The 25,125-nt window shown below is 46.0% G+C and overlaps 2 protein-coding genes across 3 annotated transcripts in view; both read left to right on the plus strand.

The window, feature by feature from the left end:
* The first annotated feature begins 202 nt into the window (after window positions 1–202).
* dtd1 (D-aminoacyl-tRNA deacylase 1) lies at window positions 203–13,857 on the plus strand. 2 transcript variants are annotated; one of them, XM_079998756.1, is made up of 6 exons: window positions 203–352; window positions 1,291–1,381; window positions 1,539–1,774; window positions 4,164–4,261; window positions 9,547–9,702; window positions 12,921–13,857. In XM_079998756.1, exons 1-5 carry the CDS (start codon window positions 280–282, stop codon window positions 9,700–9,702), a joined length of 654 nt encoding a protein of 217 aa, XP_079854882.1. In that variant the 5' UTR covers window positions 203–279; the 3' UTR covers window positions 12,921–13,857. The 2 variants fall into 2 exon arrangements, with proteins under 2 accessions (XP_079854882.1, XP_079854881.1); XM_079998755.1 differs by lacking the exon at window positions 12,921–13,857 and having other exon boundaries at window positions 204–352; window positions 9,547–9,781.
* A 4,558-nt stretch (window positions 13,858–18,415) lies between these two features.
* LOC307229033 (sodium/potassium/calcium exchanger 3-like) overlaps window positions 18,416–25,125 on the plus strand; it is a gene marked incomplete at both ends in the record, with an annotated part of 56,019 nt that continues 49,309 nt past the window's right edge. Inside the window, 2 exons of the mRNA XM_079998906.1 lie at window positions 18,416–18,611; window positions 23,904–24,071. Coding sequence (XP_079855032.1) covers window positions 18,416–18,611; window positions 23,904–24,071 — 364 coding nt within the window. The remainder of the gene's footprint in view (window positions 18,612–23,903; window positions 24,072–25,125) is intronic.

The raw sequence follows: 25,125 nt of genomic DNA on the forward strand, positions 1-25,125 counted from the left end.
TGCAGTTTTGGAAGCTAATGCGTCATGTCAGCATTCCAACAGAAAAAAAAACAAAACAAGACGTCAGCCCTCGCGGATAAGGTAGTTGACAACTACGTCAGTAGGAAGCAAAATCCCCAGGCCAGAAGAGCGCGCTACGTCACCAGCGGTGAAGGTCGGTGTCTGAGGTCACAGCCAGGGGGCGGGACAGGCCCCCCCCCCCCAGCGCTGCCGCGTCGGAGCGTCGACGTCACTGACGTGTGACGTCGGCGTCCCGGGAAACCCGGAAGTAGCGGACGAATGCGTGTGAGCGGCGCGCACAACACGACAATGAAGGCTGTCGTGCAGAGGGTCACCCAGGCCAGCGTGACAGGTACGACGCGGGTCCGCACGGGTCACCGCTTGTTGACGGGTCGAGCTGTATGCGTTGTCGCTGCCGCCGTTCGTCGGGCACGCTCGTTTACTCGGCTAGCGACGGTGAATGGCCGGCCACTCAGAACAGCGTGTGGTTGTCGCTGGAAGACGTCGTTTTGTCGTCGGCAACGTTTACAATAATCTCGCTCTATTTTGGAAGTTGGAACTCGTGCAGAGTGAACCGAATGCATGTACTGATTTCATTCATTTTATGTTGCTTGGGGGGGGGGCGGCGACGACAATTATCTTCACATACATGTAAAACGTATGAAAATAAACCTTGGTTTTCGGACTGTCTTGGTCCCAAACTGTCGCGAATCCTCCGAACGAAAAGGCCGCGTCTTCCCTCCGTAACTGCGCCTCCCGCTGCGCCGTCTGCGTTTTGTTGTGCCCTCTGCTCGCGATGTCCCCGTTCAAGCGCGGAGGCGAAACAGTAGCTCGGTCGAAAGGAGACGCCTCCCCGGGGCGAAGTGAGGGTGGGCGGCGTTCATAACACACCGAGAACTGTGCCGCTCAACCCGCCATCCTTGGCTTTCATCACAATCATAGGTAAACATTCATCACTGTAAGGACTGACTGATTGGCTAAATCAACTATCACGTTTTTATTGCCCCGATATTCCTTGATATATAAATTATAGTATATATAATTTAACTATATTTTGGTGAGGACTATTTACATTACATTTAGCAGACTATTGGTGCTTTCACAAGGTGTCAAGGTGTTAGCAATCGACGACGTTCATAAAGATGCATGGCTTTCCTCCAAGGCGTTTGACTGTATCACGATTTTACGATCCCGGACGAGCTCTGCTCTCGTACCGCAACATCGATATTATATCGATACATCAGCCTGTTACTCACGATCACTGACTTTTCCCGGCTTGGTCTCCTTCAGTGGGAGAAGAGCAAATAAGCTCGATAGGACGAGGACTGTGCGTCCTGCTGGGAATATCTGTGGAGGACACTCAGAAAGATGCCGACTATATGTGAGTATGGCTATCTGAGACCTTTTGTATACGATGGAAAGGGATCACAACAGACTTATTATTATTATTATTATTATTATTCACTTTTATTTTCTGGCGGTGAGTTTTTTTTACATAAACATCATCTTTTCACCACTGTTCAACTTCTGCTCTCCAGAGTTCGTAAAATCCTCAACCTACGCATGTTTGAAGACGAGAATGGCCGGGCGTGGAGCAAAAGTGTGATGGACAGAGAGTTTGAGGTGCTGTGCGTCAGTCAGTTCACCTTGCAGTGCATACTCAAGGGAAACAAGCCTGACTTCCACTCGGCCATGCCCGCCGAGCTGGCCCAGCCGTTCTACAACCACATCCTGGAGACCATGAGGAGCGCCTACAAGCCGGAGCTCATTAAGGGTGGGTCTCGCTGTCACGCTCTGTCTCGTTTTCTATCTACCTGTGTAAGGATAAGGATGGAGTCTGCCCAGAAAGGGTTAGGGTCAGAACATTTAAAAGTGAATTTCTTTCTTTTCTCTGGAACATTTACTATTTGAGTTATTAAAACTACATATTTATTTTGGCAGCATGAATGAATGTTCCCTTTAGAGAAGCAATACTCAGACTTTTCCACGTGAAGGAGCCTCAGTTTGATTTGCATAAAGCCACTGATCCCATTTTGTCCCTGCGACCCCAATCTAAGAAGATTTTTATTGTTAGATATGATTTAGTCCAAAATTGCATATCTGTATTTTGGGAGATAACTGTGGATCTATGATCAAAACAGTCATTCTTTTCCACTCTCTCATGGTGCTTGTCTTGTAAATGCAATAATGTTCAAGTTGATCTATTAATCATTTTGCTGGGCACCCCCTGGAACCTCTTGAAGCATCCCTGGGGGTCCCTGGACCCCATGTTAAGACCCAATAATTTAGAGATCTTTCAGCTTTATACAGTTTGCTATGGCGTTTTTCCAGACCTAAGTCAAATGTTGATGAGTTGACTGCAATTACTCCCGGGTGGGCATGTATAAAACAAAAAAATCCAATATAGATAAGGTGAAAATTGTTTGCTGTAAGGGATGGATCAGGATGAATGAGGTCACACTGATAACGCAGGGTGATGTATTCTGCTCTTGGAGTTACTCTTGGCTTTGGGTTTCCAATCTAATTAAAAACAAAGTGTAAATCATATGATCTCAACCACGGGGTCGCTTGATATGCATATGAGGTCTTAGTTGTGGAAGCATGATGAATTGATATTTGATTCATATGTTCTTTATAAATTAAGATTTTAATTAAACAGGTTTGAAATATCAGAATTTCTATATAATCCATTTGCAACTCCCTCTATGCTCCATTATGTCGGAGAAGTAGAAGATGCAAAACTCTAATTCAGCTCCTTATATGAAATGTGGAATATCTACACGTAAAGCACTGTCAGGTTTGAAAGTACAGCAAGAAATGATCCAAAATACTACTAACAGAATAAAATTTAAAAAAAATGTATCAAATTTATCACACTCTAATTGCTGTTGTCACAAGAATTTTAGAACTTAAAGAACAGTGACATGGTCCAAAAATGATTGAGAACCCCAGATGCAACGCCGTCAGGCTCGCTGCCAAGTCTGGAGCTGTGCCCTGCGGCCCTGGGATCGAATGTAATAATTTAAAAATATTTAATAATCGCCGTTCCTCGGTGTTGAGTTCCAGCAGCGGGTGAGGAGGGGTTTGGACCGACGACATCGACGCGGTGGAGGTGGCGGTGAACTGGGTCAGCCCACTGGGGAGCGGGTGCGGATAACATCAGGTCCCAGCGAGGACGGCATAAGGCTTCCTAATTAGTCCTCACGCACACACACACACATGCACGCATCCTTGGTTGAAAGAGGAAAGGCGATGATTCAGCACTTTTATTTATTTATTTTTATTGTGCAGATGGTGTCATTAATCTAGCAGTCTCACTGCAAGAAAGAGAAACATATAACTTTCTGTCCTCCTCCACACCTTTTCAACTTCCAACCTGCCCTGTCAGCCCCGGTGTCTGAGAACATTTGGCCCCTTGGTCTCAAGGCCCACTACAAATCAACTGCCAACAACTGATTGAATTAATGTCAGACAGCAAATTATTGGGAGGGAACTTATAAATTAGAAAATAGATAGATAGATAGATAGATAGATAGATAGATACTTCATTCACCATGGACGGAAATTTCAATATCTCAACAGCTCACTTCAAAACGGTAGAAAAATACTAATAAAGCAATACAATATGAAAATGGCAATGTATTGAAATGTGTGTGTGTGTGTGTGTATGTATGTATGTATGTATGTATGTATGTATGTATGTATGTATGTGTGTATGCATGTATGCATGGAAAATATACCATAAAACCTCACAGTTAACTGTACACAAGAAGTATGGCAATATACACTAAAGCTAATGATAAACAACAAATAAAACCAAAATGAACAAATACAAAAAAAAAGATTAAAGTAAAAAACAATGGACAGAAAGAAAAAGGTCAAAATGAAAAAAAAAAAAAAAGTCTCATACAATAACTTATGAAATAAACAGTAAAGCAGGAAGATCATCTTAACATAGAAGTCGTGCTGTACAATAAAGCTGACATTGAATATATTTTTTTTAATGGAGGAGCAGAAAGACCTCCGCTAGCGCTCCTGGGAGCACCGGTGGTCTCCATATTCATAAAATTCACAACAGCTGACATCTAAGATTGAACCCTAACACCCGTTCCTCTCACATTTCTAAATCTCTCTGTGTGTTTTCTCTCATCCTGTCGTCGCAGACGGGCTGTTTGGGGCCTCCATGCAGGTCCACATTCAGAACGACGGACCTGTGACCATTGAGCTGTCGTCGCCTACGGCTCCCAGCGACCCCAAGCAGGTACAGTGTGACACAAGCAAAATTAAGGACTTGACATTGGTAAATTAAATGTGTTGAGTACGTTGTTTCTCCTTCTTGTTGTTTTACTTTTTTTCGAATCAACATTGGATTTTGTAGTCAATATTCCGTGTGTGTGTGTGTGTGTGTGTGTGTGTGTGTCTCACATAAGCCGCTCACTAAAACGATCAAGTGTATCAATAAATGTATTTCATGGCCCGTCTGCCCGTTGCACGTCATATTCCGAGGATAAATCTTCACCACACCCTTGAGCGTTCATTCTCAATATTCACTGCCAACCACTAGATGGCGGCCTCTGCTCTTGAGATTCTGTAACCCGCCGTCCGAGTTTTTCTCTTGCTCAACAATTTTTTGGTCCGCCATCATGACCCCAAGGAAATATGAAAATGCACGGATGCCAAAAATAAATAGGATCTGTCTTCTACTTCTGGCAGCTCCTTTGTGTGCGAGTGCTTCACGTTGGGCGTGAATAATTCATGTGATTTATGGCGGCACACGACCTTCCCCTGGCCATGGGGCCTGAACCTCATCGCTCTGGCAGTGACTGACAGGAGTGTGGTTTGCTTTGATTGACGGGCGGCGCTGTCGACTCACTTTTCGTATTTTATGGCTGCGATTTTTTTTTTTTTTCAAATTGTGTAACGCTGTCCCACTACGGTTGAAAGAATCCTTGAGCAAGATGACCTCACACACTTATCCATTTACAAACCTCCTCCGAGGGAGGGATGTTCTAAAAATAATCGAATATCGGCGAAGTCATGCAAGGTCACACATAGTTTGAGTCCTCAGGGTGTGTATGTCCTTTCATCAAAATGTTTAAGGTATAGAAAGTAAAATGCCAAGAATAATATCACATCGGAGACAAGCCTTACGTCAGCTGACGTGTAGACTAGTGGTTCTCAACGTGGGTTCCTCGGACCCCAAGGGGTCCTTTCAAGAGGTTCCAGGGGCTCTGTGTGAAAATGATTAATTGTTAAACTTGAACAATATTTAATTTAAAAGGCGTTGGCACTGTTATAGAATGCACAATAATGTCAGTTTTGATGATAGTTTCGCTGTAATCTCTGGAGCTACAGTGTAGACAGTTACAGAGGCATTGGACTTGATTATCTCAAAATAAAAAATCTGCTCAGATTTGGGTCCTAGAGACTAAGGGGAGCATTCACAAAGCGATATCATGGCTTTTGCGGCTGCTAAACCGGCTCAATTACCAGAAAAATCGAGCGTCTAATTCACAAAGCACCTACAGACAGGGAAATGCATGCAATGCCACGCAAATAGCGTCTCAGTGCGCCTGCACGTATTTCAATTTGGTATTTTTTGTACATTTGGTGAAAAATTGTCCCCTTTCTATGCAGATGAGACTCGTTGCAAATATTGTCCAATTCACAAAACACCGATGATAAAAGTCACACGCAGTTAGAGTGACGCTATTACTGCCTGTAGAGACCTGGTGGTAACTGTGAGACGAAAAACATGGCAGCGCTGTGGGATCATCTGCAGAGAGCTGGTGCGACCGAAATGCATTTATAAGAGCTGTCGCACCAAGATTTTCTCGAGATCTATAAATAATTTTTTGACATTATTATTACTGTCACGGCATTTGTAGGTAGCGGAAAGCGCAGCAGTCTGTGGTGGTTTTCAAAACAAAAAACAACTACAAATTTATAGGGAATAGTGATAAAATGGTCCAAACTGGCATTGAACCACAGAGGGCATCGAACCTCATAGAACCATGGACAGCTCCGCAGGCCGCGGCCTTCCCCTGCAGCGGTCCGGAACTTGGTAGAGTAAAACATACAAAATTATCATCATTTATACATTGTAATATTAAGAACTAGAGAGTTGATGTAAATATATACAGATTTTATTCATGCAATAAACAAACTGTGTGGGAAGAGTATGTTTTATTATAGATTTTCTCAATTAGTCACTGCACATAAAAATACTAAGTAAAACCCGATTGCACTCAGCAGCAAAACATTATGGGCGTGTTTGCGCTGGCGTGTCGTTAGCACAATGTCGTTTGAATCGGACGTTTAAACAGAGCAGAAAGCAGGCGCAATTGATACGCAATTCACAGTGCTATTTGTGGTCGGAATGAATTTCTTTCTGAATTCACCCCTGAATCTTATCCAATGGGGTCCGTGGCCGACCGATATGAAAAAGGTTGAGAATCAGTGGTGTAGACAATATATCATTTGGGGGGAAACATGCCTACAATTTCTTTTATCTCGATAGTTTTTTTGTTGTTTATTCAGAAGGGGCTTTCAATGCCTCAGGAACCCCCTTCCCCGTGGTGAGCGAGTTGTGGGGCTGTACCCGACTCCGAACATTGTCAGTCGAATCGGATTCGGCTTTTCAATGCGAATGTTAGACTATTTGGTGGCGGGAGGCTGGCAGGGTGGCTCTTCCTGTAGGCAAGATAGGCAGCTGCCTCGGGCACCACCCGAAGTGAGAGGGCCGAGAGGTAGTGATTGGGGTGCATTTGCACACCTGTCTCCCACTCTGATGGCACTGACGATCGGAGCCAAAACAGTATGTTTTTGTTTTAGAGGTAGGTTATACTTTATTTCTCTTTACGGAGCCAAACAAGTGCGTATGGAACTAAACCGTGTGTAACGGGGACACTCTCCGTCAGTCTCTCCCCGATCGCCTCCCTCTCCGTGCATTATGCGCGGAGAATAATCTCAACGTGTCACCGAGTCGCGCCCCATTCCTCCATGCCCTGCCCGTACACTGTTTTTAATTGTTTTATTTGGAGGAACGGGACGCGCGATTGGGGCGCTGGGAGAGCCGTGTTCTATTCACACACATAAAAATGTATTCATGATTCACTTTATTTATAATTCCCCATTGAAATGTTATCCCTGTGCTTTTTGTAAGCTTCTATCTGTTTTACCCTGTAATTGTAATGCATACTGACTCAGTCGACTGAGGAGTTTCCGAATAATGATTGGACTCGTCCACTCTCCCTAGCCTGTTAAATAAGTGAACACGTCGCAGTGACATGTTGTGAAGTTCTCTCCGTAAATAAACCGTCTTCAGACATCCGGTGCCAACGTAGAGTCTGACTGCTCACTTCCTGTTGCCATTGAGAATCCCAATGTCTATCTCGCCATTCAGGAGCACCGTAAATACTTAGGACCCACTCCAAACGCACTCAGACCTCCACACCGGTCCAACGGCTTCTCCTGCCACCGAACTGAAAGAGCTTTAATTTGTTCGTTCCCACAGGCTGGAGTGTCATTCTGGTCACTTCCATGTCGCCGGGCCAAGTTTCTAATGCTATATGGCCGTGGGCCGGCTTTGGCTGTGCTCCCCTTGGTGGGCCTTGGCTGGCGAGCCCATTGGGGAGGGGGCGGGCGGTTGGTTAAGCAGTCTTCAGAATTTTAATCATGTCTGTTTGGGATGTTTTTCTGTGGGGGCTGAGGAGCCAAAGCCAAGGTTGAACATGAGGGATCACGGGCCAGCCAATGGGGCCGCGGCTTTCGGCGATGGCCGACAGACACGGCTCCTTTCTTTCCATGAATCGGGGATTTACTGTAGTCACCACACTGTATCATACGCAGAAACCAAAACTCATTCTGTCCGAAACCGTTGGGGTCAAAAGGTGCGGCGGCTTCGGCCCCTGTGGCCTCATTTTGTCTTGGTACAAAAAAAAATTATATAAATAAAATGAACTACGCTGCGGTTTGGAGTTCCAGGCTAAAATCCCGGCAAGCTCAACTATTATGTAATGTTTGATGAGTTGAGGGCAGGGTTTCCTGTCCAGGCATAAATCAGATATTCTTTTTTTTTTTTTTCTCTCTTCTCTCTTCACCCGACTCTAGCCTTATATTATTTAAACAAAATAGGGGAGTGATGAATTAGTTTGACGGTAAAGGAACAATTCACACATCGACTGAATCGTTCCTCCGGTGAAGCTTTCCTTGGCCACGAGCCTTCATTTCCCCGATAATCCATCACAAATAGAGGTTGCTGAGCCCGACAATTCATACACAAACATTACGTTGACGGAGCCACATCAGTTAAACACATGGACTTCACTTTTTTTTTTTTTTTTTCCTATCTTCGACTCGTGCGGTGAATAATGCAGCGTTTCATGCTGTATCACATTTTCTCAGGCATGACATTCGGTTCATAAATATTTCCTCGGCCGTGATAAAAATTTAAGCCTCTGCGCTCACGGGTCGTGTTTGGGACGGGGGAGTGTAGCCTCGCCGATGGGATCATCCCCGTGTTCCTGTTGTTTAAACCATGAGGAGAAATGGTGAAAAAACAAAATGGAGCTTGTTTCCCCAGGGGTACGGCGGCCGTGACGACATCCTGCCGAAACGGCGTTGCGGGAACGTCTATGTTTGGGTTTGTGCGCGGGAGGCAGCGGCGTGCGCTGCAACGACAAAAGCCTCATTGACGCGATCACATGACGGCCTGGAATAGCCGGGGATGAGAAAAGGAGACATCCGGGTGTGAGCGCTCGCCTACCTCGTCAGGAGGCTGCGTGGTCCAGTCCCGGTCACTCATAAGGGCTTCTTTGTTCATTGTTCGTCGGACCGTGTGAGGCTCTCGACTGCACGTTGCAGCTGATGCACCGCTACCATCATTTATAGGAGAGAACTCTATTCTTGTCTGGTTTAAACTTTTTTTTGTTTTTTTGTTATTGCGTATTCAATAAAAAATAAATTGAAATGTGCTCATATAGCATATATTTCTCCCTGGTAATGAAAATCAGACTGTTGTTATGATATGTCTTATTAATAATATTATATGTGTTATTATAATTATTGTCATCATCATGTCTTATTATTTATTTATTTATTTATTTATTTATTGTGTCTTATCTCATTATATTAATATTATATTTTAACATTATTTGTTTCTTATATTATCCATATAGTTTACGGTTTCTTTCTTATAATTCTATTTTGTATTTATTATTTATATTTTTTATATTTTATTTTGATTTTGTAATACAAATTTAAAACACAATATGGCAAAATTATACTAAAAGCACAATGCCTTTCTGTTTTTGTTTTTTACTGGAGGCTGAATGCTTTGGAGTTTTGTAGTGCTGCATGTCAACATAATTTTTCTTTTTCCTGCAGGTTTAAAATTTAATGTTGAGGGAATATTTACAAACAAAACTGACTACGTAGGAGCTGTTCTTCAGACTAAACACAGAATCAACATTGACACCCGTTGCATTATTATTATTTTTTGTTTCCTTTTCTTTTTCTCCTTTCCGCTCTCTCGGCGCTCCCCAGCTGGCCAAGCAGGAGAAGCAGCAGCAGAGGAAGGAGAAGACGCGCTCCAAGGGGCCCTCGGAGTCCGGCAGGGAGAAGACGGCCTATCGCTCGAGGCAGGACCCCAACGCCAGCAGCGGGGCCGACGGGGACGTGTCCTCCGAGAGGGAGCCTTAGGTGGGGAGTGAAATTACAGCTCGCAGTTTATCGTTGTACAAATAATCCCGACGAATAAATCAATTGTCTGTTTTGTTCACTTTTTTTGCCACTATAAGCTTCCAATAGCGTAGTAACACACTCACCCACCTTAGTGAGAAGAGCTTTGGAGGCTGTGTTTACACAGCCAACCGAAATGACCCAATTCCGATATTTTGCCCACATGTGACACAGACTGGATGTGTTTTATGAACGTCTAAACAGGAAAAAAAAAAACACATGGATTCTGATATTTTCATATGGGTTTTGGGTCACATTCATATTACACACAAATCAGATATCAGCTGATGCGACTCCCGTCTGAACGCATAGATCCGACTTTGATGGTCGTTGCAATTCAAACATCATTCAAACGAAACTTTATTCGCCACCCATCTGAAAGTTACCGACCCCAATAAAGTTCCAACTGCACCCACGTTGATCCACGCACCCCTCACGCGCCCGGCTCCAGTCGGCGCTCTCCGCTCTCTCCTTTGTCGTAAAATGTGATTCATACCTCGTGTACCTCCCGAGACGCTTGGGAAAACAATAACTTGAATCATAATTTCCATTTCACTCGCGTCCGTGACAGACGACTAATGATGATTGATGAAGTGTTTTTCCTCCACTGTCGGGTGTAAACACGGGAATCTCACGGGTCGTGTGGAAAGCAGCCGGAAAAATGGGACATGGGCAACAAATCAGAACTGGGCATTAAGAGCTGCGGTGTAATGGCAGCCTTGGTGACATTGAACACTGGAGCGGTTTGACGCCCCGGCGGCGGTTAAGCTAATTAGAAACGAGGGACGGGACGACGATGAAAGATGTAGAGGATTAAACATTTTTTCCTGCCGAATGTTTTCTTCCGAATCTAATCTCCCGCCGTCCCGCTCGTCGCACAGCTCTGAGCAGTCATGTGTGTGTTCGTTTGACAAAACCCTTTTTTTTTTTTCTTTTTTTTTTGTGTGAAAATATCAGACTTGTTTGTGAAACGGCCTTTACACTCGCACCCGCAGAGCTGGGTTGCATAATACACTAAACTAAAACATAAACACGTCTCTCCTACGGTGGATTTTTTTCCTTTTCTTTTTTTATAAAGCTCCTTGTAAATACCATTTCTGTTGATGGTTGGTCCTGCGTTCAACCTTCACAGTATATCCGTAGTAAAGGCAATGATTCACTCTCACATCTTCCGTTGCTCTCTGGACTCCGGGAGCCACCGCTCTGTCTCTGATTAAGGAGATTCTTGCTGCAGGGATTCGGGAGAAAGGAGGGGTGCTCTTATTTCCCAACACTGTTTGTTTATTCGTGGAAAAACAGACAAATTATCGTGGAGAGAGAGAGAGAGAGAGAGGGAGTGAGAATGGGGGAGCGAGGCAGTGAGTCAGCGTCCCCGTCTCCTCCTCTCGTCCTGAGGTTCTCCTCGCGTGAACTCGCTCTCAGACACGCACGCGAGTGGCTAAAACTTGCCCGACAACACATTTAAGTATATATGATGCCACACACACACACACACACAGTATTTAATGGCTGACCTCAGGAGAGGTTGGCTGGGGCGTGGGGGGGACTCGACACACACTCGCACACACACTTCCTGGCGTCCCCGGTGGGGCCCTGTCAGGCCTCATCCCAGACTCTCTCTCACCACTGGAGGGCTTTCGGGGCCTTAGGGTACCATAACTCCCCCGGTGCATGCTGGGTAAACATGCCCTGAGACGTAAGGGGGACTTGAGCGCCGCAGTTACGTAAAGCCACTTTGTCTGACAGGGACCCAGAGCCAGGGAGGAGGGAAGGCACAATAGGTTGATGTCGGTTTTTTTTGAGGAGGAGGAGCGAGGGACATTTGGCTGCGGTGCGGGATGTCAAACTGGGGGCTTCGCTCGCTGCGCCCGCCGTGTCCGCATCATTTCGGGCGGCGGGCGCCGGGGCTCTGGGGGTTTGCTTTGCATGACTTGAACGTGAGCCTCCTCTCCTGCTGCCCCCTCCTCTGCCTTCTCCTCCTCCTCTTCGCCGCCTCCCTGCACCGTTCTCTTGTGGATGGAAAGGCGCTGAGAGGTTTGCGCCGCTCTCCGCTCCTCGTCATCAGCCGCGGAAACCTCTTGGTGGGATCGCTCCGTCCGCCCCGTGATGGCTGTCAGCACTCTGAGCTTATGTCCTCTGTCTCATGAAGGCCTTGTGACAGCAGCAGCCTCCGTACACACACTTTGGTTTTATTCATGCAGATGCTCTGCGCCCGGGCGGGGCTGATATGGACCAAATCTAATATCGCGGCAATTCTGAGGAGACGATGCTTCATCCAGGGCGCTGGGCTGGGCGATACTGACCAAAACCCCCCCCCCCCAAAAAAAACATGTTATTGTTTGAATACCCCGATGCCAATATTTTTATGACATTTATGGGTTGACTCATAAGATTCACACACAAAGAATATTTGAGAAATAATAACCAGTTATGTTGATATTATTAGGAAGAGATGGGTAGAACATTCTGTGGATTACTTTACTATCATGCAGAATTAAAGAGCAGGGAAAGTTATTTTAATATATCATGATCAGGGGTGGAAAGTTACAAAGTACAAATACTTTAGACCTTTTTCAAGTATCTGTACTGAGTATTTATATTATAAAGTATATTCAGTTTCAAAGACTTTCGACTTTTACTCCACTACGTTCCAAAGCAAATATCTATACTTTTTCTTGTACTATGTTTCTTGTTATGTTACTTTAGCTTTTTTTTTATCTGGAATTATTTATATACATTTAGTTTTGGAAATATATATCCATGTACATTTTTTAAATCGAGATTTATATCTATCAAAAGAAAGAAAAGTCAGGATATTCTGAGCACTCTGCAGAGGAACCGGGTACAGTAGCAGTCGTACTTTACTCCATATGATGGACTGAAAAGTACTTTTACCTTTTAATACTTCTCAGTATATTTAAGAGCTCGTACATATATACTTTTACTGAAGTATCAACGTCAGCACTTTTCGCTTTTACCAGTCATTTTGTGTGTACGTATTTGTAGTCGTACTTGAGTCGTACCGCCACCGCTGAACAGGATGCGATGACAGCCTCACGTCGTGATTCTGACATTACAGTGATACGTGGCTCAGCCTTCCGTGCCGTGCGACCGGACCAAGAACAAAACTCCTCTGCTTGGTTGTATCTGCTTGTTTCTGCATCTGCTTGTTTCTGCAGACTGTATTTTCAGGAGGTGACGACGGGCCCCGGGTTCCCCAGGACGGCCTTGAGCCTTAAACCCGAGCAGGACTCTTGCGACAGCTGATCATGGAGCGACCCCCACCCCCTCCCACCGTTTGGGGGAAAAACCCCGTGCGGCGTTGTTCCGGTGTTCTGACCCCCCCAGTTAGAACCGTACGAGATTGGTTTTGTGCGAGGGGCGGCGTGACGACGACGACGAGCGTCCTCCAGTCTGCCCAACGACGGATCCGTGGGAAGGGGAATGTGGTCGATTTGGGACAGAACGGCCCCTTTTTTTTTTTGTGTTTCTTTGAGCCGTCGCTCGCCAGCTTCGCCTCGCTGGCCTGAGCAGCGTTTTTCACTCTCACTCGTAATTTGTTTATTTTCTCCTTGTCTCACTCAATCACCCTCTTTCCTGTGATCTCCATCTCTTTCTAATCATATCACTTTCTGCCAATTTCGGCACTGATGCAAAACTCACGGATTGCCGTGTCTGAACCGTGGAGGCTTTAAAAGAAAACCAGAGGCTTTTGGTAATTAGCCGCTGAAACTTCTGCGGCGCGCTTGTTTTCGACCGCTCAGGAATTGTTCCTGATTTTTATCATTTCCCCAGAACCCTTTGGGAGGAACGGTTTGTTTTGACTGCACAGAGGGGAAGCGGCCGTGCAGGTGGCTCCAGGTTTCTTTTAAATTTGTTTGGATGAGTATTTGGGGTTTAGCAGCTAAGATTTCATTGGATGGGGCCTTCACAACAAAATAAACACTGTGCACATGTTCCCAAAAAAGACAGAGATAGCTTCAATCCACATTGGGATTCTCAAAGTGCACCCCAACATAGGATTGATACCGGTGACATTAGTGGATTGTTTTTACTCAAGATACTGTTGACCTGCATCTGAGGATCTAAATGTAAATGCTCTGCTAGGTGTGTTAAATGCCATTTTATTAAATAGATTAAAAAAAAAAAACTGGCCTCAAGTGTGCTATTTATTTTTCTGTCTTGCGTGTTCAATGTAGAGGGAAAGGCCTGCGTCCGTCCTTTTTGCTCCCTTCAAAAACAACAACAACACACCTGGGCCATCTAGTGCTCCTTCATCTGTGCGGCTCATAGTTCAGAAAGCTATTCCTGTCCACCCACAAACATACGCTCCCTCCCTCCCTCCCTCCCCATGCTTCTCTTCTCCTGGTCTCCGTCCTTCCAAGCAGTGCGGAGACCGGGTTTCCTCCACGTCGTGGTCGGAGCGGAGCAGGAGGGGGAGACGCGGCGGTGCTGCCGTAGCTTCCCCAGCTCCGGAGATCTCCGAGAGGGGAGATGTGACCCAAATATGTCTGCTAGCGAGTTCACCCAATAGCATAGAAGCCGCTCCAAAAGCAGTTTGAAACTCCTGCGCATTGGCTGCCTTTCCTTCTGATCCCAGCGCCAGGTGTGCTCCACGCCGGCTTCACTGCCCGTGCACGAGGGAGGGGAGGACAGGGTCGCTGGGGCCCCCACATTAGTGATGTTCCAGTGACTCGGAAGGCAGAGGAAGTCGCAGCTGATCACAGATCTGACATTTTTTTTAATAATTTGAAAAAGGAAGGGTGGTTGTTTTGGTGAATTCATCCGCTGGTCCGTCTGAAGATACAAGCTGCGTATGTGAGCAACGGTGGAAGAACTGCACATGCTGAACATACCATGACGCAAGGTCGCTCTTTTTAGAAGTGGAAGTACCACTTTGACATTTCTACTTCAGTGAAAATATACAAGGTCTTTCTTTTTAAATGTACTCACAGCATCAAAAGTATTTATGAAGCACATTTTCGTAGAGATTGCAGTTGAAAGTGCTGTGCATAGAAAATCAAGTAAAAGCCTAAGAAGAAACAGATCAAAAGTACAATAGAAAAAGGTAAAGCTAAAAGCCGCCTCACCGCTTCTCTCACGCTTTGCTTTGGGAATAACTGAAAGAGAACCGGTGGAGGATCGGAGGGTTCCAGTAGGCGCACGCTCCTGAATGCAGTCACCTACGTATTTGGTGCAAAACCTTAAAATCCATTCTAAAACGCACCGACGTGTCGGTGCAGCGCAAGGAGTTCAGGGGTGATGTGGTCGCTCTCTATGTGCGAGTCAATACCTGTGGGGGGCCGAGCCGTCAGACACAAGAGTCGCAGGGAGATTGAGGCAAAATAAGGATTTATCGACCAAATAAATATAATCCATTATGGAGGGTCGCAAAGAAAACGCAGGTGGGGACATTTTTGACTTAACTATGAAAAAAAAAAAATAGTAATAATGTCAGAAGAGCTTTAACAGGGGTTCACATAAAGACAACTGGACACACCTAATGAAACAGGAGGGAACATATATAGGGACGTGGCCAAACCAAAACGACACAAGAGGGGTGAAAGAATTATCAGAAACAATGATTAACTCTAAATATTATAAAACGAGGGACTAAATAGCACAAGTGCACATGTTGAAATAACTGCAGAATAAATAGAAAAACTCAACTTATAAAAAGAGATTATTATTAAAGGAAATACAAAATAAACCAACCCCCCCCCCCATGAGGCTGAACCTGATGGACTCCTCCACAGCTCTTTAATCCCTGCAGCTGTGGAGTTCTTGTCCTTCCCAGCGGGGGTGACAAACTTAAATCCCGGCAATAAAATATGGATGTTATACGAAACAAAACCTTCAGTGCGTGTCATTTTTATGTATTTTAACCTTGTGTGTGCTGGAGCGGCCATCACAATACCCAAATATCTCAAAACTTTTCTGGGGGGGGACCGGAGGGAAGGCTTTTGCGGTAGTCAAGGCGACTATGTGATGAAAGCGTGCGCAGGCTTTTCCGCGTCCGCTCGCGGAACGCTGACCTTCGCGATCTTTCTTGAATGAAATTTTTGGTGACATTTCTATTGTGGGGCTCAAAAGTGAGGTCGTCGTCCGTAATAGCGGCGAGGTTCTTGGCGTCCTGATTACTGCGCAGGTGCACGGGCCCAGATGCCTCTCGAGTTTTTTGGATTTTCTCTCTTGAGGTCTCGGTCCAACCCAAATGACCCCCCGTGCTCGTCCCGCGGGGTGTCCCGAAATCCGGACAACACGGCATGGAGAGCTACTGTGCCCGCAGACGAGCGCTCACACAGATCCCCGATCGCCGGTTACAAAAAGTGCAGTAACAAAGTACTTGCACTTTATTACTTTCCACCGCTCTGCGTGTGTGCGAGATGGAGAGAAGGGTAGAGAACATGCTGTGTGCGGGTGTGTGTGTGCGGGTGGGTGTGTGCGTGTGTGTGTGTGTGTGTGTGTGTGTGTGCATGTGCGTGTGTGTGTGTGTGTGTGTGTTCTGGTTCTGTGTTCCCTACACTGCAGTGTGTAGTGGGAGAGGGGGCGCGGTGTCAGTTGGATATGGGAAAGTGGGTTAAATTCCAGGCATTCTCATACATCTAAAGCCTCAGCGTTGCTGATTTGTCCTCTCTACAACTTTATCTTACATCGCGTGTGTGTGTGTGTGTGTATGTGTGTGTGTGTGTGTGTGTGTGTGTGGGGAGGGGGGGTGCATGTCTGTCCCTTGCCAAGCCCACTGGCTATGGAAAAACAATTTAACTGGATTTAATTTGCCCCCCTACCCCCACCACCACCCCTTCCCCTCCCCATGCCTTTTCTTTTCTTTTTCTTTTCTTTTGTGTGTGCCTCAGAGAGGTCGGGAATTAATCTCGTTTAGCGACGCCGTGCCCGCACCGAGCTTCATCTGCAACTTTGTTTTTTCAGCGGCAGCTTTTGGGCCTCCGGTCACGTCTGGATCGTCATCGGGCTGTGCAGCACATATGGAATGTCTACGGCGGCGGTGATTCATTAGGAAAATGAGGTCTGGGGGTGGGGGGTTGGTGTGTGAATATAAATGTCAATTCACAATCACATCTCTGTTGATTTCTTTTCTTTCCTCGTGTCGCAGGGTGGCCGTCTGGGGTCCGTGCCTTGAAGGGTTAAAAAAAAAAAAAGGCACAATGAAAGCAGTTGCCTAGAGCCCTGACCACTTTTTCCATTCTTGCTGGAAAGTTTCCAGTGCTATTTATACGAAACCTCAGGCCTGACAATCAAGAAACCTCCTTGGCTGGGACAAAGTATTTGCCCATTATCACAAAGTTCTGTTTCACTTAAATCATAAAACACACAATGTGAGGGATGGTGGATGTCACTTGGATAAGATAGAAAATCTCCGGCCGATGACATTGAGGTCTTTGAATTTGGATGCAAGGATCAGAGCGGTCGGGTTCCAGTGGAAATCGTAGAAAGGCAAACTGCAGGAGTTTGAAAACTTTGGAATTTTAAAGTGGAAATCCGTGAGATCGTCTGTGTTGGGGTGGATTACACCGCAGGTCCCGGAATTCCATTGAAAACTCCGCAATTTGTTTTCCAACATTCCTCACTTTCTTTTCTCAAAAGTTTTCCCTCTGGTGATTGATCAATTGATTTGTGTCTTTTTTTGTCTTTTTTTTCTCCCCCTTTGGCCGCTTGAGACGGTGGTCGTGGTCGTTTTCCATCTGAGGGTGGTGCTGTTATTTTTTGTGAATGTTGACTCCTAACTGACCGCAACCACAACTACACTGCTTCGTCAAATTCACCGCAGCTGCTACCTCTTGCGTGCCCGATCAGTGGCGGGGGACCCTGCCACCAACAATGGAAACATCATAAGGAGCAGAGCATACATAATGCAAATACATCTGGTGGCTGTTTCTGCCAGCTAAATAAAGGATAAAATATGTTGATTTTGCGACAAAATAATCAACGAAATATACTCACGGATTGCCGCTTTAAGTACTGACTGTTAGACTTACTCTAGAAGTCAGGGTATTTTAATTTACTTCATGAAGCAGTGCTTACTTCACTTCTTGTACTGTAGGTTAGAGGAAACATAAAAAAAAAGAAAAGAAAAAATTAATATTTTAAAAAAAAAGTGAAAAATATGTAAACTAATATATTAAAGTATGGGGGGGAAAAATGCCTCCACAAAAGAAGCATTTTGTGTGTTTTTTTGAAAAACACACAAAATGCAATCCACACTAAGCTCACACCGGCTCCTGCTTCCACCGGAGCCTTATTTCCCAGAAGAGGGCAGTGCGTCTTTTTTCACATCAACCCACCAAAACAGCAATACTCTGCTCCCCCTCCTTCTGTCTCCCGCTCTCTCTCTCTCTCTCTCTCTCGCTCCCTCCCTCCCTCTCCCTTCCACTCCATCCACACTCAGCACCAGCGGACGGAGACGCCGCCGAACCGCCGCGTCCCCCGGAGCGCTTCTCGCAGCCGCGTCCCCGGGAGCAGCGCGGATTCGAACCGCCCGTGACATGGGAACCCGACCCCGGAGCTTCGAGCAAACCCTCCGGACTTTGACAACAGCTCCGTAACCCGCTTCCCCCACCCCCGCCCCCCATACTTTTTCTTTTCTTTCTTTTTCTTTTTTCTTTTTATTTATTCAAGCCCCCCCACCAGGCTCTCCCTCCGGGCGGGTCGTCTCATGGATGCGGGGGCAGGGAGGACGGATCCCGGGGCGCGACGAGCGCGCAGCCGGCCGACGCAAGTGATGCCGCCGAGCCCGAGGAAGGTCCGGACGAGGCGGAAAAGGAGACAGGAGTTGGTGTGGATCCAGGTCTGCCTGTTCGGCGGCTTGCTGCTGCTGGTGAAGAGCGTCTCGCACCTGGCCGAGGGTTCAGGTGAGGGATCCCGAACCCGCGGGGGGCGCGTCCCCCCGACCCCCCCACGGCAGCCGGACGCTTGGAATTTAGTTTTTATCCTCGTGTCGGTGGCTCGGAGCCCCTCGTGTCTGACCCCGCTGGGGAGGTAGTTTCCGTGAAAACCGTGTTAATCGTTCCCCCAACGTTGAATCATCGTCATCGTCATCATCATCATCATCATCATCATCATCATCATCCTCGTCGTTATTGAACAGCAGCTAAGACGTCAAACAGCTGTGTAAATGTTTACGGGTCATTAAAACTAAGCCCACGCTTTGAAAAAAAACAACAACAAGTGCTGGAAGATGGAAGGTGGAAGACATTGTTTTATGTACAAATACAGATACTTTGGAGCATGGTTTCAATTCTAAACAGACGGTATCCAGGCACTCCAAAAAATAAAAAATAAAATAAAAAATAAAAGAAAGAGAAGGAAACAGGGTTGAGGAATAAGTTCATCACGGTTGTAGGCAAGGGAGTAGAAAATGAAGCGTTATATTGTGTCCAGTTTATTGAGAGAAAAGCACTTTGCTCTCAGAGAGAAGAAGCTGTTTGTAAAGCTGCAGGGGACTCGAGCCCATCCATGCACAGGCTGCAGCACTGTGCATGGCTGGAGTTCATCAGCGCTTTAAAGGGGTCCTCCAGTTTTTGGCTTTTTATTGACGCTATCCAGATTCAGATGAGAAGGGCAATACCAATTTTCATACCTGGGTTTCCAGTACGGAGATAGCGACGGGCTGCGGTCTAACTGTGTTGGAGGTGGGATCAACTAGTCTAGCTCCCTGTGAAATTAGGGGGAATACACCATTTGGCGTCTCAAACACTGCGTCTTGTATGTCTTGGTGGTTTATAAATTATACTACATTCAAAACTATTTTGGTTGTATAATCATTTATCCATTCTAGATTATTCGATATTTAAAAACACATTTCCCCAAATGTATCCCCTTACAGTTCAGATTCTTATTTCCTAGCCCAATACTTTTGAATCTGGGTAAGACAGACAATCTTACCTCCATTCAGACAAGAACATACTGTAAATACCAATTTCATCCGTGTTTGTCCAGTACAGAGAAAGTGACGGTATGCATGCTAACGGCATTAGCTCAATGCAATGCTGCGGATGGGATCAGCTAGCCTAGCTCCTGTTAACGTCGCGAAATACACCTTCCACCGTCTCAAAAGCGGCGTTTTCGAAGTGATGCATCACACGTCTTAATGACTTGTGTATCTCGGTGGTTTTCTACGCCGATACATTCGGAGAAACGGCGTTTTGGTCGCTTAACCGTTGATCCATTCCCGATTATGATCATATTGAAAATGATGACTTCCCCAAAATGCTGGAGAATGTCGTGAAAGCTCTGACGAATTCCTCGCCTGATGCTCCTGCAGCAACTCCCGCAGTCGTTTGAGCACATCTATAAGTACGAGATCGGGGTTGTTTTAAATGCTGCTACATTCTGAACTATTATTTTCGATGCACAACCAATTATCCGGGTCCTGTTGTTGGCGGAGGGACGGCTCCTGGAAACTCAGGTGTTTTTTTTTTGTTTGTTTTTTTTTGCTGCAGAGCGGTGAAATCAGGGCTGAGTTCCCCTCGGGGCATACGCTCCTCTGCGTTACGGCGACGCCATAGCTGTCCGCCCCTTCCCCTCTCCACCACCCCTACTCCACCATCCTTCCATCCCAGCGCCCACTCTGCCCCACCCACCACCCACCCACCCACCCACCCACCCACCCTCCCGCCCTCCCTCCGCCGCAAGTACACTGCGTGATTATTGAGTCAGCGTCATCTTAAGTGAGATATCATGTTTGTCGCATTCCGCGGACAGAAGGCCCGCATGAATATTCAGACGCTCATGGTTTGTGTATCATCCGTGAGACCCGTGTTATCGTCCTCGCCGCGTATCCTGGTTACGAGGGAACGCAACAGGCAAAAAAAAAAAAAAAAAAAAAAAAAAAACACTAAACAAAAGCCGGGGGACGGAGCTGCGGCGACGGCGGCGTGGTTGATGCGTTCCCCCTGTCCCACCCGGGTTCTCGCTGACGCTTAATCAGTGCGGCCGGAATATCAATTAAAGTTGGTTATTTATGACGCACTTAATGAAGTTGCGCTAGATTAAACTTAACGTCGCCGAGCACTCAGCGCCTCCTCGCAGCGGCACATTAATCATTGCAGTAGACTCCGCTTCTTCTGGTTCTTTGTGTGTGTGTGTGTGCGTGTGTGCGTGTGTGCGTGTGTGTGTGTGTGTGTGTGTGTGTGTGTGCAGGAGAGCGCAATGGGTGCATGGTGGCGGTGTAGGGGAAGGTGGGGGGACACAGTGTTGGCAGGCATTGTTGTGGGCTGGCGTGGTTGTGTGTGTGTGTGTGTGTGTGTGTGTGTGTGTGTGTGTGTGTGTGTTGTGAGTGTGCTGGAGGGGAGGCCGGGCTGGGAGGGGAGGGGGGCTCACCCGGGCGGGGGAGGCCTGTTGGGATACCTGCATACCTCGTGCGAGGAGCGACATCACTTTCGGAAAAACCTGCGGAGGGAGGTGTGGGAGGGGTGGAGTGAGAGCGCGCGGGTCACAGGGTGAAGTCACTTGAATGGCTCCTCCCTCGACGGATGTGGCGTAAGTGGCATCGACCAACACCTGAGCACTGTGGAAAATGCCCAAATTCTCATCAGTATATTCGATTAGATGCTTTTTTCATTCCCAGAGGGAAATGTTGCAGTTGCAGCTGCTCACAATTTAACAAATAGAGTAATGTAATGTATTTCCATAAAGACATGAAAATAATAAAATAGTAAAAAAAATGGCAGTATACAAAAATGGTTACAATCAATATATATGTCAATATACAATGAACTATTAACCTAAAAATGAACAATATACCAGTAAACCTCAGTATCACTAATGCAAAGTGTAAAAGCAGGAAAATACACTTAGTGGGTACTTTTACTGTTGACTCCCTGCAAATCCCCTCACATTACTTTACATTATTTTACATTACATGACATTACTTTACATGACATTAAATTGTTTTACATTACTTTACATTACACTACATTGCTTTACGTTACATTTAATAGCATTACATTACTTTACATTACTTTAATTTACATTACATTACTTTATATTACTTTACATGACATTACATGACACTAGGTGACATTACTTTACATTACATTATTTTACATTACATTACATGATGTCATTGATCAGACACCTCTGTCCAAATCAACAATAAGTACATGTCACAGTATCAAGCACAGCTAAGCAATCTCTAGGAACAAGCAGCACTAGTAGTTATTTGATTATACATTTTTTGTAATAAAATAATAAATAAGTCAGACAGCCGGAACTACAGTATTTTGGTCACTCAGCCATTTATGAGGGGTGCAAAGGATCACAAAACTCACGGTTCGGATCGTATTACGGTTTTGAGTCGCGGAAAAACAAAAGAAAAAAGGGGACAAACATAACTTTGCTTTTGATTTATTGTGTAAAACACTTAAAGCAAGGAACTTTTGCCCATGATCCTAAATGAAAACAACATCCAAGACGTCCAATGTTGAAATAAAATCTTAAAATATTCAATACTCAATTGTTAAATTAAAGTGCAATATGAGATATGCATGGTACCTTCTTCCGTTAGAGATGGTAGTGAATGAAAAGATATGATTTGATTCGCCCCCAGTAACTGAATTTAATTCCGATAAGTAACCAGTGTCATGTTGAATATCTCACGTTTATAACAAACCAAATTTGATGGAATCAGTTTCAGAATGAAGCGAGTTTCGGTCGATTTTGTAGAGGAGTCCGCGTCTCCCCCAGTACACATCGTTTTTGTTGACGAGCGCCTCTTGACCGCTCCAATATGGCGGACGCGCAGACGCATGGCGGCGACGCGCGGCAGCTCGTTCACCACACGTCGTGAAGTATCAGCGGCACAGAGTAAAACACAGCATCTGTCTTTCTACGTACTTTTCACTGCAACTCTGCATCCAGATTTAGGGAATTTTTAACAGTAGCCGTAACAGTAAAACTGTGTTTCACTCCGATCGTTAAGTTTTGCAATTGATCGGCGGTTCCCATGCGAGCTGAACCGTGGGGGGCGGGGGCCATGCGTACGGACGGCATCACGGACCAACTGCGTTCCGTCCCACGACCATGAATACATTCCCGATTACGATTTATTGAAAACAACGAATTTCCCCAAATACTGGAGTGCCCCTTTAAAGCTCTGATGAATTCCGAGCCGGACACGTCATTTAAGCATCACTCTAAGTACGACGTCTTTGTTGTTTTTAAATGCTGCGAACTATTTGACCCAAAACCAGTTATCCGTCCGCGATTACTGAAGAGACGGGCTCCCGTGGAGGTGTGATGGAGCGAGCAGGCGGGGAAGCCACTCCGACACCCGAACCCAGAACCCGCGCAGTGTGAGCGAGGAAGAGGTTCTAGAAGTTCCCCTGCGTGACAGCGGCGTTTACTTTGTGACGGCAGGGCTCTGGATCTGTGCTCATCGCTGTCGCTGCTTGTAAAACCTTCGGCCCCGTGTGGAAAAAATGTGAGAATCTCACAAAGACACAGGCCCCAAAGGTTCCTTGTCTTCATTCAAATATATACATATTCTTCAAAAAGGTGAATTAAAAGATTATTAGGGGTCCAGCCCGATTTTTATTGTTACTATTAATCTTTATTATTAGATCCAAGGTTCAAGATGTTTATTTGTCAATACAGTTCAAGTTCAAGAGATTGGTACACATACATTTGAGCAAACATATATGTCGTGAAATGACATAAAAGGCCACTGCGTTGGCCGGGAATAAAATTATTATTTCAACTATTAATAATAATATTAATAATATCATTAAAATATTCAGAGCGTTGCGCTGTGTAGACCTGGTGGCTCCGCGTAGTATGTATGCTTGTACGAGGCGACAGACCGGAGGAGCCGATGGGGCGTTCAAAGTAAACTCGGAAAATTGTGACTTGTGCTGTGTTTCGCAGAGCCCGGAAAACTGTAATACATACCTAACATGACTAAACTGGACCCTGTGTGTTTCTGCCTGCAGCTATATTTATTATTTTTATTATTATTACCATTATTATTATTATATGACACTTTTATAAATTGTTTTTGCTACTTTGCGCTAGTCGCTAAATTCGGGTTGACCATCACTGCAATGTAAATGCTAACATTTGTAAAAGCGAGGGAGAAGTGCAGCACTGTGCAAACCGCTGTGGCTAAAATCCAAAATGTTCCCTCTCACCACCGCGTCTTCCAGGTTATGACGTTTCGAGTCAAAGCCGCCTGGACCAGGTGCGATGGGGAGTAAGAGGAGGAGGCGGAGGCGGGAGGAGACTGCTGCAGATGGAGGTGGAGGTGGAGATGGACAACAGCAGCCTGGAGGAGGAGGTGGAGATCCAGGAGTCCAAAAACTGCACTGCTCCAGGTGAGGCCAGGGATGGGATGAAAGAACCAGGGCACCCCCCTCCCTCCCTCCTTCTGGAGAGGGACGGGGGAAGAGAAAGTGTGGAAACAAATGATCAGTTCCGCTCTCCGGTTCCCCCCTCCGCAGGGGGTAACCCAGTTTGCAGGGTGTGCTGGTTTCCCATGAGCAGCGGCTCCAGCAGGTGCTGGCGTTCTGGCTGTCTCAGCGATTTTCTCCCCTTATCTAAGTCACATATTTCGGGTGCTGTGGGTTCCTAATTACCCCCACCGCCTTAATCTCTTTCTCTATCTTTCACTCTTTGTCTCTCCTATTCTGCCTCTATTTTCCTCCAACACCCCCCACCCGAGCCACCGCCACTCTCGTATCTTCATTTCTTCCCCTTGGGTGGCCGCGTGTTTAAGAGAGAAAAAAAAAAATCCCTGTTTCCATGGCGACCTTTTTATCTCATGATCAACGAGTGACTTCTGAAGCGCTGACGGATGCCTGGGGGGGGTTTCATACCTGCACAATCTTGTGGTATTTGTTTGAATTGCAAGTTAACCCCTCCGCCCGCCGGCCCTGCCCCCCATCGCGGAGTGGCTGGAGCGGCGAGGCGGAGTGGAGCAGGTTTGTTCCTTCCCGAACAATCACTCATTCACATCGCAGCGGACTAACTAGAGCATCGGCCATTTTGTAGCTTGCTCCAAACCTTGTTCAAGTCATTTATGCACTCGACAGTCCACTCCACATGGCCTTCAACGCACCTTGGCATCGCAGTGAGGAATGGGCTCCCTCTGTGATGGCGGACTGATGTTATTCAGTTATTTTCTTTGCGCTAGTCAGACTACGCCAGGGGTGTCTAAAGGTGGAGGCGAACGTAAAAAGAAGTGGAGCTTTTTGACCGTCAAAGAAGTGTTCAGAACGAGAGAAGAACAAAATGAGGCGGTGATATGGGTCCTTTCGGCGTTTTTTCCGTGCGAGCCCCAACTTTTTCTTTTGTCTTTCTCTCGCTCTGAGAGCTCCCCCCTGCCGGCGATTGGTCCAAATACCCTCGCGTGGTGGCTTTTTTCTTCAG

Source organism: Zeus faber, assembly GCF_960531495.2.
Source record: "Zeus faber genome assembly, chromosome: 4".
Taxonomy (NCBI): Eukaryota; Metazoa; Chordata; class Actinopteri; order Zeiformes; family Zeidae; genus Zeus; species Zeus faber.